The 15,749-nt window shown below is 35.0% G+C and overlaps 2 protein-coding genes across 3 annotated transcripts; both read left to right on the top strand.

Annotated features, from left to right (window-relative positions):
• Positions 1-497: 497 nt before the first annotated feature.
• On the top strand, positions 498-2,016 carry LOC136819419 (peroxisomal biogenesis factor 19-like). The gene has a single exon (XM_067075642.1). It carries the CDS (start codon positions 587-589, stop codon positions 1,496-1,498), a length of 912 nt encoding a protein of 303 aa, XP_066931743.1. The 5' UTR covers positions 498-586; the 3' UTR covers positions 1,499-2,016.
• A 1,222-nt stretch (positions 2,017-3,238) lies between these two features.
• On the top strand, positions 3,239-13,185 carry LOC136819428 (ribonuclease 3-like; the record flags this gene model as incomplete). Of its 2 annotated transcripts, XM_067075652.1 has the most annotated exon segments (12): positions 3,239-3,309; positions 4,275-5,164; positions 5,575-5,793; positions 6,090-6,165; positions 6,425-6,515; positions 7,088-7,125; positions 7,466-7,543; positions 7,778-7,864; positions 8,188-8,274; positions 12,222-12,302; positions 12,697-12,778; positions 13,111-13,185. In XM_067075652.1, coding segments are annotated over 11 exon segments (1,774 nt in total), but the record flags the coding sequence as incomplete, so codon positions are not given.
• Between the last annotated feature and the right edge of the window lie 2,564 nt (positions 13,186-15,749).

Genomic DNA, 15,749 nt, shown 5'->3' with positions numbered 1-15,749 from the left:
TCCTCTTAGTAGAGTGCACAGACATTGCAAAAGAGAAATTGTGTATTTTTTAATACGCCGTTCATTAACTCAAATCAAACTTTAATGACCAGACAAGTCTTTAATCTGAGGGCGATGCGTGTTAGCCTCCACTGATGCAAGTTACCCTTTCTCACGGTATAAACGTCATTGGTCTCAACCACGGAGTGCTGACTTTTAGTCTTAATAACTTGTTCTAATAAGTCGTTATTGTGAACTTTGAACATGCTTTAAGTGGAGGTATTTCCACTAGCTGATATTTTTCAGGTGAAAAAAGTTTTCTTTTGACCGAATGCAAATGGACAAAATGGTCCATCTGGCAGGTGGCCAGGTGGCAAAATTTGGTGTTACTGTTTAGAATTAAGTTTTAGACCCTCTGAGGATCATCTGTGCCGAATTTCATGCTTTAATCACCATCTGAAGTATCTTTGTGCTAACAGACCTCGGTCGATTTGCGTAAAAGTGGACATGGGGGGGTCACTATACTAACTTTCTTTTTTGTCATTTTACTTTTAAAGTTCATTATTTTTATAATTTACTTGGCCTAGAAAAGATAGTTCACTCAAACATGGCTGATGATAAAGGGGATAATCTGAAGCAAGAAAACAATGATTGTCCACCAAAAGAAGTTGTTGATGATGATGAATTGGATGCACTGCTAGATGATGCATTAAGTGATTTTGTTAAACCGCCACCAAAGCCTAAAAAGGTTGAGAAAAAAACTGAACAGCATGATCAGGGCTCTGATCTTGGTAATTTTCTGGATGATGATGCTCTCCTAAAAATGTCAGAAGGTTGGAATGAAGTTTTACAGCAAATGTCTAGTGAAGATCCAGGCTTGATGGAGGAATTTGATAGCTTCCAAAAGCAATTTCCGATGGGTGGTGCAATGGGTGGCTTTCCTGGTACAGCACCAGAAGGTGCTAATTTTGACGAACATATGAAAAACGCATTGAAAGATTTAACCAATAATTTTAATGATCTGAACATGGAGGGCCAGGATTTTGGTGCAGACTTTGGTGGTGATTTTAGTGAAATGATGAAAGAAATGCAAGCTAGTATGGAAACACAACAAGGTCAAGGTGGAGCTGAGGGTGATACTATCTTTCCTGAGGGTGATGCTTTTATGGGCATGATGCAAGGGATGATGGAAAATTTACTTACAAAAGATTTATTGTATCCTTCCCTGAGTGAAATCAAAGAAAGATATCCTTCATGGTTGTCAGAAAATAAAGAAAAATTAACTCCTGAAGATTATTTGAAATATAAAAGCCAGAATGACATTGTAGTACAGTTGTGTGATCTCTTTGAGCAAGAGGCTGATACTGACACTGAACAAACTAAGAAAGAAAGAACTTCCAAAGTTGTGGAGCTTATGCAGAAAATGCAGGTATTTGGTCAACCACCTGCTGATATGATGGCTGGTATCTCAGATTCTAATCAAATTCCTCCGATGCCACAACAATGTTCTGTTATGTGATGTTGTTAGATTTCAGGATTTCTATAAGCCATTATATTATTTTTTACCTTTTAAACCATGAATGACTTGTAGGATCAATTATAATCTTCCTTTTTCTAAATACTTCAAATTCTTTGCATTATTTCTAAATTCATTTTTGGCATTTTTTGTGATCGAAATGTGTTATGTTTTTGATAATAGTAAATTGAAATTGTAAATGTTACTGATAGTGATAGATCCTGAAAGGTTTGCTGATGTCAAATTAATTTTTGCAATTTGTGGTTTTTTGTTTTTGTTTAAAATTTTCTATTATTCTCTTTTTTCTAAAATTATTTTTATTTTTTCTAATTTGTTAAATCAGACGAAAGTTGATTGCATGATGAGAAAAGCATTTTTCAAAAAGTGATTACAACTTTATTCCTTCCATTAATGAAGGTTTCCTAAATTTATAAAACATTTATCATTGTAGCTACAGGAATTAATATAAAATTATCAAAATTGGAACAATTTAAAAAAATGATTGACTTTTCCTAAAATAATCGACATATTGAAAACATATATTTAAAAATTCAATCCTCAAAAGAGAAATATTTCCTCCAATAGCAGCTTTGAAACAAATATACTAAATAAAGGAATAAGCAACATTTAAAACAAGCTTAAAATCTTCACATGAAACACACTAAACGATCTAAAATCAATAATTTTTACTTTTGAATCACAATTTATCCAAACATTTCCATGCACACTCATTATAACTAACATAATGCTTTATGATAAGAGGATAGTGATAGCATTTTCATATGCTTTTAGTATCTTCTACCATAAGGTAAATTTTCATTTCATTTTACTGATAAACAGAATTTTCAAACCCAAACTAATAATCATTTCAGTACACTGTTACTTTTTCGACAAGTTTTTTTTTACAAAGTCGCAATTGGTTTATTCAAACTTGGCTAGGACATAACTCTTATCAATGTATGCCACTATGGCCCAAATTGCGCTCAGAATTTACTACATAAACCTGCTTAAACTTTATTTGTTTATGACCCAGATAAATACAATAAAATTTGTTTTCAGCATTCTTACTAAGCATTACTTTAAAAACCTTATGACTTTTAATTCAATTTAATTCAAATTCCAAAATTTATTGGTCTCCATAAACAGAAGCACATTAGTGTGATGGTTATCCCTCATGACTTCTGTCAGGGAGACAAAAGTTTGATGTTTGCCATTGTGATTCACTACAAGAGTGGTTAAATGTTGCAGGTGGTGTGATGTGTCTCAGCACGGGTCACAGGTTTGACCTTGCAATGAACACCATTCTCCCAGTTGACTAAGCTGCATTGTGATTCCTACTCTTCCATTTTGAGAGATCGGAGTGCGTACCTACAGTAAATAGAAGCTTACATAATTTTAGCTTTCAAATCTGTAATCAAATTTTTCTTGTGTTACTTTGATAAAATATTACAGCCTCAGTTAGGTCCATTATTGTAATTTTTGGGGATTTTTGGTATGTATGTAAGGCCCATTCCAACCATTGTTGTGCTTTGTATCGCAGTCAATACTGAGATAGAGTGTAGAAAAAATTTTATAACATATTTTGAGATCAGCTAGGTTCAAATCTTTTTAAATGTGTCTTTTGGAGCAGTAGAAAAAGCATATTTTCATGATCTCTTCCATCTTCTTCTTCAATTTTTCAAATATCTAGCAAAATTATTTTTATAATAAGTTTGGTGTTATTTTTTAATTACCATTTCCTTCTTTATTTTTAGCTGAACTAAAAAAGAAATAAAAACGAGAATTCTGAATAAAATAATGTGATTTGCTGTTATGTAAGTATTTTAAAGCTGAAAGTTGTTATCTATTTACATTTCTATATGACACCTAAACCATTGGTTAATTTATATCCACATGAAGTTCCCATACACAACATATTTTGTGGGTTGGACTAACAGGGGATCAAATTTCTAATCGTTTGGGGAAAAAAATGTTCAAACATTCATTGTTCTTTAAAAAAAAACTGTGAAAAGTAGTAAAACTTAATAATTTTATAGTCGATGAGATCATAAGTTCTAAGCTGCTAAAAGCTGTAATCCATTATTATCTTAACTCTAAGACCATTATGAAAAATTAATTTTTTTTTGATTATTTGGCTTTTCCAGAAATAGTCCGTCCCCCCTGTTGAGGATATCGGATATCCAGGGGGTTAACGATTTTTGTTCAAAAGTGGATATCCAGTGGGTTAAATATCTCCAAGGGAGCGGATATCCAGGGGGTAAAATATCTTTTCAAGTAAAAAATACGATATCCAGGGGTAAGCATCTTTATAAGAGAGGATGTCCAGGGGGTTGAGCATATTTTTAAGAGTGGATATCCTTTACTAATAAAGTAGGATATCCAGGGGTTCGATACTTCGAAAAATCAATATCCTCAACAGTGTGGGTAAAAATTTTTTCTGGAAAAGCCCATTACGGTCATTCAAACTATCTATTATCTACTACTAAGTTGTAACTGTATCTAAATTATGAAGTTTATCACTTTACGCTTGCAAAAAGATCGACCCACTAGTCCAATGACTTGTTTTATCAACGCTGGTTACTTTCTGTAGGTACTTAACGATTCCGTCTTACCAATTGGCTGATTAAAATTTTGATATCAATATCAACCCTATGCTGTGAGAGTATGCAAGAGTCTCTTCTCCCTTATTTTTTATAATCGGCCCTGAATTAATTAAGCATCAAACTTCAAGATCATTTCCGATTGGTTTTACTGGTGGTTGAACTTTATCTTTCATTAGCCCTCCAGTCGAATGCAGTAAGATCAAAGGATGGACAACAATCAAAACTTCCGTCCCCGTTTACCGCAGATACCAAACGCTGCAGCTCTTCTCAATGGTGCTACACCTGGTATATACCCACAAGCTGGTTTTCTCAACACACCCATCTTGCAACAAGGGTTACAGTATGTGCCACCCATAGGAAACCCATTTTTGCAAATCTCGCAACCAGGCATTATGAGTAATGGACTTCGTCAACCAGGACTACCAGTCTATTCGTCATTTGCTGCACAAAGACCATTGACACCTCAACTTCCATACCTCACCAACAGCTACCTTACTGGTCTGGTTAATGCACCTTCCCTCCAGAACCCTGAACCAACCAATCTTATAACACCAGCAGCTGCCGCCAATGCTATCATAGAAAAGTTTCAGGAGCAAAGAAAGGCAGCAGAAGCACCTAAAAGACCGCCAGCTATACCTCGGCCACCTTCAACTGCAGCTCCTGCTGTTGGACCTTTACCTCCTTTACCAAGAGAAGACCATGCTTTGGGTAGATATGAGAATATCTCACCTCCAGGTTCACCAAGACCAGCTGATCCAAGAAAACATAGACAAACTGAAGATACTCTTTACGAGCTAAGCTTAACAACAAGCCAGTCGAATACTCATAACAACCCCTTGATAAGCCCTGGTAACCACAGGACATCCTTTTTCCCATACACTACCAATTCTGTTGGATCACCCAAACGGAAACCAAAGAGAGTGGAGTTTTATGGGACACACCACAAAAGAAGACGTAGCTTGGTGGATGATGGTTTGCAACACATGACAAATCGTAGAGAAGATCTTATTGGTGAAAACACTCTTTCAGCAGCAAAGAAGAAAAAGAAACGTAAAAATGGTAGACGGTAAGAATTTAAATACGTAAATTTCTCCATGACGTTATCTATTAGAGAGCCTTCAGTTGTCAATATGGTAATCTGCCAGACTGAGAAACCGATGCTCAACAGTTGTTCTAGTACTACACTACTTGGTGAAGGTAGGGTGGATCAGGGTAGATCGAGCAATAAGTAGAGAGTAAGATTAGAAATTGCTTCTCAGTTTGCACTGAACCTTTCTTCGCATGATTGATATTACTAATGAAATTGTTGTAGCTCGTAGCGTTCCTCCTTAATCCAATAGATGATACGGTATAAATCGCATAAAAATTTTAAAACATCTTCATTTTCCTAAGGAAAACCTCGTATTCACAACGCATGGCACAGTCTTTTTGCTAGCATTTCCATATTACCCAGACTATGTTAAACCTTTTCAATAGTCTAACAGCAGAGCAAGGAGAAATTTATACATCAGATGAGAGAGAAGATCATAGAGTTTCAGTTCTTGGTGAAGTTATGAAAAGTCGTTCTTCAGGCTACACTTACTCTTCAGTATTTCAATGTCAGAGGGTTTATAAAAATCATTCAACAACTACAACCACAAAGTATCATAAGAGTATCCATGCACCTCACACTCTAACTTCGCCATCTCTTCAATGGTATATCTATTTGACATTTTAAGGAAGTTAACAGGATGTCTTTTATCCTCCAGTTAAGTCTCATATTCACTTTAGCCCGTAAAGTCTAAAAAATTGATAGTTTTGGTTTTTACGGTGATTCTTTCTTTAAGCTTTTCAATTAGTTTTGAGGCAAATATCTAGTTAGTTAAATATCTAAGCTAGGTATAAAAGTGAGCTGTATTTTTAAAGTTTTTGTATAGTAATTTTACGTAAAAATATAAAATCGAGGCTTAGCGAGGCAATGACAGAACTCCTTTTAAACGTTTTCATCACAGCTCTCGATCAACAGATGGAAGAAGCACCGTTGGAAAACCATCCGATGATATTTATTACTTGAAAGCTGGAAATCTGGTAAGCTATCTTTGCTCATCAAAAAAGGTTAATGTTCATTGCTCTTGTGGGTATTTTTTTGTACAAGCCTTTAGATAAGCCTACAGTGACTGTAACTGGGTATTAGCTTACAGACGGTTGTTCACAGGCTAATGAAATTTAGACACTGCTATTTAGTTCACCTTATCTAAAGATCGACGCTCTGTTTTGTTCAATATGAAAAAATATTGAAAGAAGTATTTTTTCACATGAAATTTTACTTTATGTTTTCTCCATTTAGCGTGAATCAGCAGAAGCGAAGCCAGATTTGATCAAATTACACGAAGAGTTTGAGCAATTCAAGAAAGGTTTAAAGCGATCTACTGAAAGAGGTACAGTTATTTCTTGCTAAACTGTAAAAATCCTTATATGACAACTTCACTGAACATTCCCGAATGACTTGGAAAGGCTCTATACCTAAAAGATAACAACACAATACTGTATCGCCCACGAACGAAATCATATCATTACTAGAAAAGCTTAGCTGATTTTATTTCAAGCTCAAGGTCAAATTTGAATGATTGATTTACCAGCAAAGATTTGGAAAAAATCTGGTAAAATAAGCTTCCTTTTCGAATGTTGAAGAGAAAGTATTCTTAAACCATCGATTCTGAACAAAAAAAGGTCTAAAAAGGGACTACAAATTGAGTTGGTCTAGCTTAACTGCATCGCCAATCAAACTCACAGATCCAAATAAAACAACATTGAATTCTTTTTCATTAATTTTTGAAAGAAAAGTCTTCAACTCTTGTCCAAGATTGTAGTCGTGAATTACTTTTGAGTTTTATGCTGTAGAATTCATTAGAGAATTTTGCTTTTTCAGTCTCCAAAATGCATTGAATAATATTCTAACGTAGTCCGACGATTTAGATGTATAGATGTGTATTGTAATTTTCTTTTGCAGATCAAATTGACCCTAACATACATTTCAACAAAGAAGAGGTATGATATAATCTCAACATACAAAAAAGCCGATAGAAATGATCTTCTTGTCAGACCCTTCTCCTCGCTTGAAGAGGTGATTGTAGTTACTAAAAGAAACAAAGCTTTCAAATGTAAAGACTCAAGTAGCGTAGCCAAGAGGGGCACAAAATTTGTGTAGGAGAGCAGATTTTAACGACACTGTAATTATCTATTTATGGTATTAATAGATAATTACAGTGTCATAAAAATCTGCTCTTCTACACAAATTTTGCGCCCCTCTTGGCTACGCTACTGGACTCCCTATATTGAAAATCGTTTTGAATTTGGATTTCTTTGATTTTATCACCGTTTATTGCAGATTGCTGAGCAATGTAGTTGTCCAACCAGCAGAAAGAATCGAGGAATACACCACAAGAAATACCCTGGTGGTCAAAAGGTAAACAAATTATTATTTCGCAGGAAGACTTTCCGAGGTTCTAAACAGTTGCTTGCACATACCAGGGATCCATTGCGCCCCTGAATCTCTAAATGCCCACCTTTCCCTGGAACATGCTATTCTTCATGTGGGAGACAATGTTTTATTTAAGTTTCTTTGCCTGATGTATATGACCATCGTGTGGGATTTAATCTTAGTAAAAAAAATGCATTTTTTCTAAACTTATTTTTTCAGTACATTGAGCCATGTAAAAAGTTGACCAATAACGCTAAGAAATTGTTTTTATACCACGTCAACATCGACAACCCTCAAAATTTCTCGGTAAGTGTTTCTTTTATAGCCTCCTTAACCCCCAAAGTAAAGTAAACTCTAAGATACGGATAATCTGATCATTGTACTGTTAACTTTCAAATATTCGAATCCGAACGGGGTCTTTTTTGTTTGTCTTAAAGAGGTATTCGAGACGTCTAGAAAGTATTTTAAAGGATTACCCTATGATAGAAGTTCGAATCATCAAGATTCTACTGCATACCGAGTTTATCGTTCTACACGTGTAATTTGAGCTTTCTGATATGATTGATTGGTTTTTGCATCTTTGGGTAAATTTTTTTGTAACCTTAAACCTTTTGATGTTTGTTTTACAGACACGTCGACCGACCACTGTTTATTATGATGGACGAGATTTTGAATTCAACGGATTCTTCGTGTTCAGTCATGTCTCACTTGAAAAGGTTTGTCTCCAAAATTTCTAACTTGAGAGATTTTCTGTTCCCTCCCTTTCCTGCGGGGGGCTTGAAATAATCTTGGTTTGCCAAAAATTGGCTTTTAATTAATCAGACTATTGTACACAGTGCAGTAAAAGTCTGCATTTTCCTCAAATTTTGAGTCACGCTGTGGCGGCCGCCCTCATACACCCATCTAAAAACATCAGAATACTATGTCAACTATTATACCTTCAGATATAAAAGATAAAGTTAGAATTTTAATAGAAACTTGGTGAGACTTGTAACGTTTAACACTTGAGAAACTTGAAAAGGAAGCTGAAATTTTTGAAAAGTACGACCTCGCCAGGATTCGAACCTGGAATCCCCTGATTCGTAGTCAGATGCCTTATCCGTTGGGCCAAAAATTTTTTCGGTTCGTCTACCACATTCGGGGAAAGAATAAAATTATTCGGGGAAAGAATAGTGGGTAATGGACCAGTAAAGGCGGTTATTTCACAATGGCGTCTGAAGCTTTCGCCGTGGTTTCGAAGGCGCGAAACTACCAATAATGGTACCAAGCAAGGTCTGAAGAACAAGGCTGTCCAAACTTGTGGAGTCTAAAGTCTCAGACTAAGCTACATAATTTGGTGTCTGAAGCTTGATCTTTCAGAAACGCCTTTGAGGACCATTAGCTAGTGAAGCAAATACAGAAATTCAGACACTTGTGCTTTGTCTAATAACCACTTGTGGTTAATATTCGGCAAGGGGATTTACCTATTGATGCGGGGAAGTTTTGGAAAGACGGACTTTATAGATTTATATTATTGTTATTTTTTTTGTGAATTCTTTTATTAATCTACTGCATAACACCACAAGTAATTATTAAGCATGAATGGTCCATTAAGATAGAATATATAAAGATATCATTAACAGTTAGAAAGAGCTGTTCACTGCCCCATTATGTCGAGAGTATATCTCAAGACTCCAGAGTTTATCTCAGACTCCAATCTGTCGAGTAGTCTGATTAGATATCTTGCTTAGTCTTCTAAGGCCACGAATACAACGAAAATGAAAAGAACTGTAAAGCTCAGTTATATAAGACAATTAATCAAGGGAATTACTGTAGCCAATTTTTTTTTAGAAGTGATAGATTTTTAACAACAAAGGTTTCCTAATGTTTTTGGAGATTCAAAATAGTAGTTTTTCCTTTGTCTGCAAAGAAAAACACCGAAAGTTGGATGAAAAATATTAGAGAATCAAAGCATGTACATGTAATTGAATGGGTTTATTCTGAACTTAAGAAAATATAATTTATTAGCAATAAAACAGATTCAAAAATTTATTAATTGGCTGATGGCTATCAGATCCCCCAAAAACTTAACTTTTTTTTGCATTCTCAGCCATAGCCAGCCATAATGAAACAAAAATATTCCAAGCATTTATAAATTTTCACATGAATTCTTTATTCTAGTACCATATTGAATTCCAGTAACAGTTTGTATATATGGAAAAAGTGATATGTCAAGTTGTCAAAAATTAAAACCACAACCGTCAAAACGCCTGAAGTCCAGAAAGAACCATTTTCATTCAATATCATCGTAAAAAATGTTCCAATTTTCTTCAAATTTACACATGAATTGCATTTTAGTATGGTCTAATGAATTCCAGTAACAGTTTGTACAGAAAAAATCTATGTCAAGTTTGAAAAATCAAAGCGACAACCGACAAAACGCCATAAGTCCAGAAAGGATCATTTACATCCATATCATCATGAAAAATGCTCCAATTTACTTCAAATTTACACATTGACTGCATTTAAGTATGCTCTAATGAATTCCAATAACAGTTTGTACAGAAAAAATCTGTGTCAAGTTTGAAAAATCAAAGCGACGGCCGACAAAACGTCATAAGTCCAGAAAGGATCATTTTCATCCATATCATTATGAAAAATGTTCTAATTTACTTCAAACTTACACATGGACTTCATTTAAGTATGCTCTAATGAATTCCAGTAACAGTTTGTATGGAGAAGGTCTTTGTCAAGTTTCAAAAATCAAAACAACAACCGCCAAAATTGCCAAAGTCAAAAAAGGACAATTTTCATCCACAGCATCGTGAAAAATGATCCAATTTTCTTTAAATTCGCAGAGGAGTCATATTTTATGATACAAAGTCTGATTTCATCGTTGGTTCGCTCTAAGGAAGCTCCAATCCTTCTGTAAAATTCAAAGTTTTGGTTTTATGCATCTGGTAGGATAGCCAAATATATGTATGTTTTCAACATGATTAAGCGCAGAAATACTCTTAAAAGTTCCTTCCAAAGCTTTCCATATCAATTAAGAAACATCATTCACCATATACATCGTATATTATGTCCAATATCACCAAGAAATTACCAGTTTTCAGCTCAAATTTAGAGTGTTTTTTTGCTAAGCAGCTTTGCTCCTGTCTGTCGCTTCGGGTAGCCATTTTGTTTCAAAAACGCTTTCGTTTTCTCAGCCAATCAAATCGCAGGATAGTCTCAAATTTCGCACCGACCAATAAGATTGCAGTATAGTCCCAAATTGAAATCAAGCACCAATCAGATTGCAGTATAGTCCCAAATTTGAAATCAAACAATAATTTGACACAGCTCTATTGTTCTAGCAGTCAAATTTGGGAAAATTTGACACAATACGGCAATCTGATTGGACGAGAGTCCCAAATTGAACAAAAGCGCTATTGTTCAAATCGGTCAAATTATGGTAGTCGCATGCGGGGAATATAGGGCCACGAGGCCATGTGTAAATTCCCAGGGCAGATTTTAGTTTTTCCCAGGGTTAATCCTTGACTTTGAGGAGTGGTTTCAAGCAACTTTTAAAATCACCGAAGCTTTTTTGAAGAGTTTTGAAGAATTTAACCATTCATTTGACCTAGAAAAACTGTCAATCAATTAACAAAACTGTCAATCAAACTTTCGTATTTTTTATAAGAAATCTTCTGACAGTGAGTGGTTTTTATACGTGTTTTTGATAAGATTATATTTAAAATTATAACTGAATCATGAAACGTTTTGTAGTTCTTAAGTTAGACTAGTAATGACAAAACCATACCAAGACTCGAGACTCCTGGATGGGAAATGAAGTCACTTATTTCCCATCCAGAACGCCCTTGGTTTTTACACAAATGCTGGATTGAAAGCGGTGCGTTCTGGATGGGAAATAAGTGGCTTTACTTTTTCTTGCCTTGGAAAGGTTAAAGATTATTTTCTATCTAGCCCTTCGGGCCTTAAACTCAATAACCAAAACATAGTTCACCTTGACCGTTTGGTTTGTTTGGTTGTTTGTACAACTATCTGGACTATCTTTCAACTCGTATTTCTTAGATTTGATTCTACTTGATCATCTATCCCATCCTCCTTTGCGTTGATTGCTCTTGCACGTTAATTACTTACAAATTCAAAAGAAAAATAATCAACTTGCATGGTTATCCAATCATTTCGAAATGAAGGATTGATAAGATAAATTTTTAACGTAGCACGGTGTATCTCACGTTTATCGTTTCGTAGTACGGCAATTAATTTTGAAATTAACCGGAGATACCGGGTCTGTGTACAGACAACACTCATCACCACGTCTAGGGTAAATCATAGCCTGAAATCACATACCTCTACAAAACCGCCAGTACTATAAGAAGCACGAATCCGTTACACTTTTTTATAAGAACAAACTATATAAAAACATAAGGCTTCGATGGCCAAAATATTAAGAACAAGTTCAGAACATTTTAAGGCCTTGTGGACGTCAAACGCCCATTTTATTAGGATGTGGACAAAAATACTCACAAAATGGTGAACATAGGAACATGTTAAGAGCATTTTTTATTCTTAAAAATCAAAAGGTTTAAGAACATCCGAAGGCTAAAACATTTTTGAATGTTCTTATGAAAAGACATGTAGTGGAAGCCCGCTGTATAATCATCATCTTTTTTTCTAGTTACCGCCTTATTCATTCAAACGTAATTTCTACCAATACGAAGTCACTTTGGAAAGTGTTAAACAAGAGAAATTTCCCGAGGTAAATTTTGATACCATACAGTCAGCTTTCTATAATTCGAACCTCTAACATTCGAATCTTTCAATAATTCGAGCTAAAGTGTTGGTGATCCCCTCAGCTGAAAAATGGTTCAAATTACTTTCTGTTATTCGAACCTTTCTCTAATTCGAAGAAAATTTGGTATCTTGAAGATCGAATTAAAGAGAGTCGACGAGTCAACTGTATTTATTAGATATGCATAGTGCCTTTTCTTCTTTCGATGACTCCTGTAATAATAAGCTTTAAACACTGCTTGAGGCCAACACTGACCTTTATAAACTGTGGACTATACTCATCAACTTTGATTGAAGCTGTTTAGCAAGTGATACCCGCAAGAACCGTTCTATAAAAGTCTTTGCTCCTTTCCTGTTTTTAGAATTTCTGTATCAAAGATTTGGACTTGGTCGAAGAATACTTTTTCAAAGATATTTTTGAACTCAAGGATTGGGATTATCAAGGTATAAGCACTCAAGCACACAATTTTTTTATATTCTGAAGACTCGTATTGTAGTCAATATTACTCTATTCTTCATATAGAAATGGTCTTCGCGGCACTCGTGCTCATTTAAGGCTGCTATGGTTACTAACTAGTCATTCTAACGTAGACATGATACAAAGTTTTTTAGGGTCTTGATTTCAAAAGTGTAAATGGAACTTATCTTGTTTCCCTAGAAAGTTGTAAAAACTTCACTTTAGCGACAAACTGTCACTGATTTTGTCCGTTGCATTGTACACATGTCTCGTGTCCACTTTTTATAATCTCTTCTAAATCTTTTTTTTTTCATTCCAGAAAAATGTGGATGTCAGATGTTACATTTCATGCCGAAATTTATTCATCGTGAAATGACGCCGAATAATAAAGAAAGTAAGATCCCTAGCTAACCTCCAGATCAGATTCTGATACTCCGCGCACGGCACACATTCACTCCTAAAGGAAATGTCCTCGGTGGGAAATCTACCTAGGTCCTTTTATCTTTTTGGACCTTTGGACCTACCCCGGTGGGGTGGAGGTCCTATAAATTAACCTGTGTTAGTCCGTTCGTCCGTCCGTCCGTTCGTTCGTCTGTAACCAACTTTTCTCAGGATTGAATCATAGGAATCTTTTGATTTTTGGTACAAAGGTGCAAAATGGTAGTGGCCAAAATGTGACGGAGCCCGATTTTCGAAAAAAAAAGTTTTGGGGCAAATTTGGGCCAAAAAACGGCTAAAAAACGGGTTTTTTGGACTTGGTGAAAAATTGGATCATTAATTTTTTCTGATTTTTTGCATGAAAGTAGGCTAACATCATTGGTAAAAGATGGCTTAAGCAGATTTTTGCAAAAAAATTTTATTGGCTCAAAAACGCATGTTTATCTATAAGAATCACTATTGATAAAGCATACATCAATGTTCTTAGTCAAATTACTCAATTTTTTTATGAGATAAATGCTTATTTTGCTCACGAGGGCTTACTTAAGAATATGTGTGTTGAGGGCTTACTTAAGAATATGTGTGTTTAGACATGAAATTTTGGTTGCTTGGCGTGTTTTTATAGAAAAACTGGCCAAATTCGATATTTTTTTATAAGCACATCATCAATTACTTAGGTATTAGCTTTTCTCGATATTGGCCTTTCATTCTTAATGATTTTTTGCACAAAGATGCCTAACTATAAGCCCTCGAATGTGACGGAGCCCGATTTTTGAAAGAAAATGTTTTTTGGCCGAAAAAAACGGGTTTTTTGGACTTTTTTCTGATTTTTTTGCACGGAAATAGGTAAAGCAGATTTTTGCAAAAAAATTTGTTGGCTCAAAAAACGCATGTTTATCTATAAGAATCACTATTAATAAGCATACATCAATGTTCTTAGTCAAATTACTCAATATTCTTTGATGAGATAGATGTTTTTTTTGCTCACGAAGTCTTGAATATGAAAGAATATTTCAAGATCATGAAATTTTGGTTTCTAAACGTTTTTTATAAGAAACAAACGACTAATTTTATTAGATCGTCACTATTTGTGTTCTGAATGATTGTTTAATGGTCACGTAACGTAGATATCAATTATAAATGTGTTAAATTCATAACCAGGTAGGTCCATAAAAGTATCACTTGTTCATCCAGATTTTGGATGAGTGAACTGGTGAACTTTTCGGTATTAATTGTTCTATCTCTCATAGAAATCAGTTATCTACCAATGGCTCAATTATTGTTGCACTTAATGGAATCCTATCTACCAGTTAACGAGGTAATTTAAAAATGTTCCTTGCTTTTTCTATCAAGCCAATTCTCATAGTGCTATTAGAAAAAGTTAACCCAAGCGAAAGTGCAATGCGACAGCCTATCTTCTTTCTGCTATAAGGAAGTGTTGATGACTTCAACCATCGAATACTCTTGTCGCCTGAACGACGTCCCTCGCTGATAATTACTTTCCTTTCAAGTCTTATTTCTGAAAAAAAACTTTAAAATGTTTAGTTCTTCTGTATGAAAAGTTTAGTCCTATTTCCAGAATAGATTTCTCCTGGAAACGGGTACCCACCAAGCGAACCAACCAACGGGTTTTTTATCACGGTGTCGACAAAAAAAGCCATGACTGTAAACCGTATTACTTCGAATAAACGCCCCTTCTTTTAAACGTCCCCTCGAATAAGCGCCCCTCCTTTAAGGAAAAATTTTCAATGATCGCTCCCCTCAAATAAACGACCACTTCGAATAAAGCCTCCCCCCCCCCTAGGAGGGGAGTTTATTTGAAACAGACAGTATTAGGGAAGTATAATATGGAGAAATGCTTAAGATATTCAATAATAATTATTATATTCTTTGTGTATTCTTTTACTAATTTTTTTTTGGATTTTAAGAGGGGCGTTTATTCGAAGCTAGACGGTAGGCCATTTCACGGTGGAATAGCTCATGGGTAGTCAGGACTTGCGCCCACATAACGGTTTCCCATTGGTTAAACGCATAAACATCCACAATTTTGGACCAAAAAAAAATTATTAAAGCGTGTTGGTCCTGATTACCCATGATTCATTTTGACCGTGAAATGACCATGGTACAGGCACCTTTGTAGTCAAGTGGTCAAATTATCCGAGTTAAAGTCAAATTCGTTCAAATTAAGACGAGCTTAAAAATGTGGAAATGCTCCAGCTCCACGCTTGGCCTATCTTGTATTTTTTATAATCTGCTGTATACAGATCGCGTTTGATCTGTGAGTCCAATTTTTGACTCGGAAGTATTACATTTGGAAATTTCGAAATATGCGATGTCCGCAGTTACAAAATCGAGATGGGAAATTCATAGCCCAAACCACGCTGTTCATTTCTACATCAGTTTATAAAAGAAGAAATCATTACATGGATATTCAAGTTAATTAATCCCTCTATTTATCGAGTGTTAAAAGAAGATTTGCTCGATCCAAATCTAATAAATTGATTAAATTTCCTTTTAGTC

Source organism: Clytia hemisphaerica, unplaced genomic scaffold (genome assembly GCF_902728285.1).
Source record: "Clytia hemisphaerica strain Z4C2 unplaced genomic scaffold, Clytia hemisphaerica genome assembly, whole genome shotgun sequence".
NCBI lineage: Eukaryota > Metazoa > Cnidaria > Hydrozoa > Leptothecata > Clytiidae > Clytia > Clytia hemisphaerica.
This window is presented reverse-complemented; position numbering and strand designations above follow the sequence as displayed.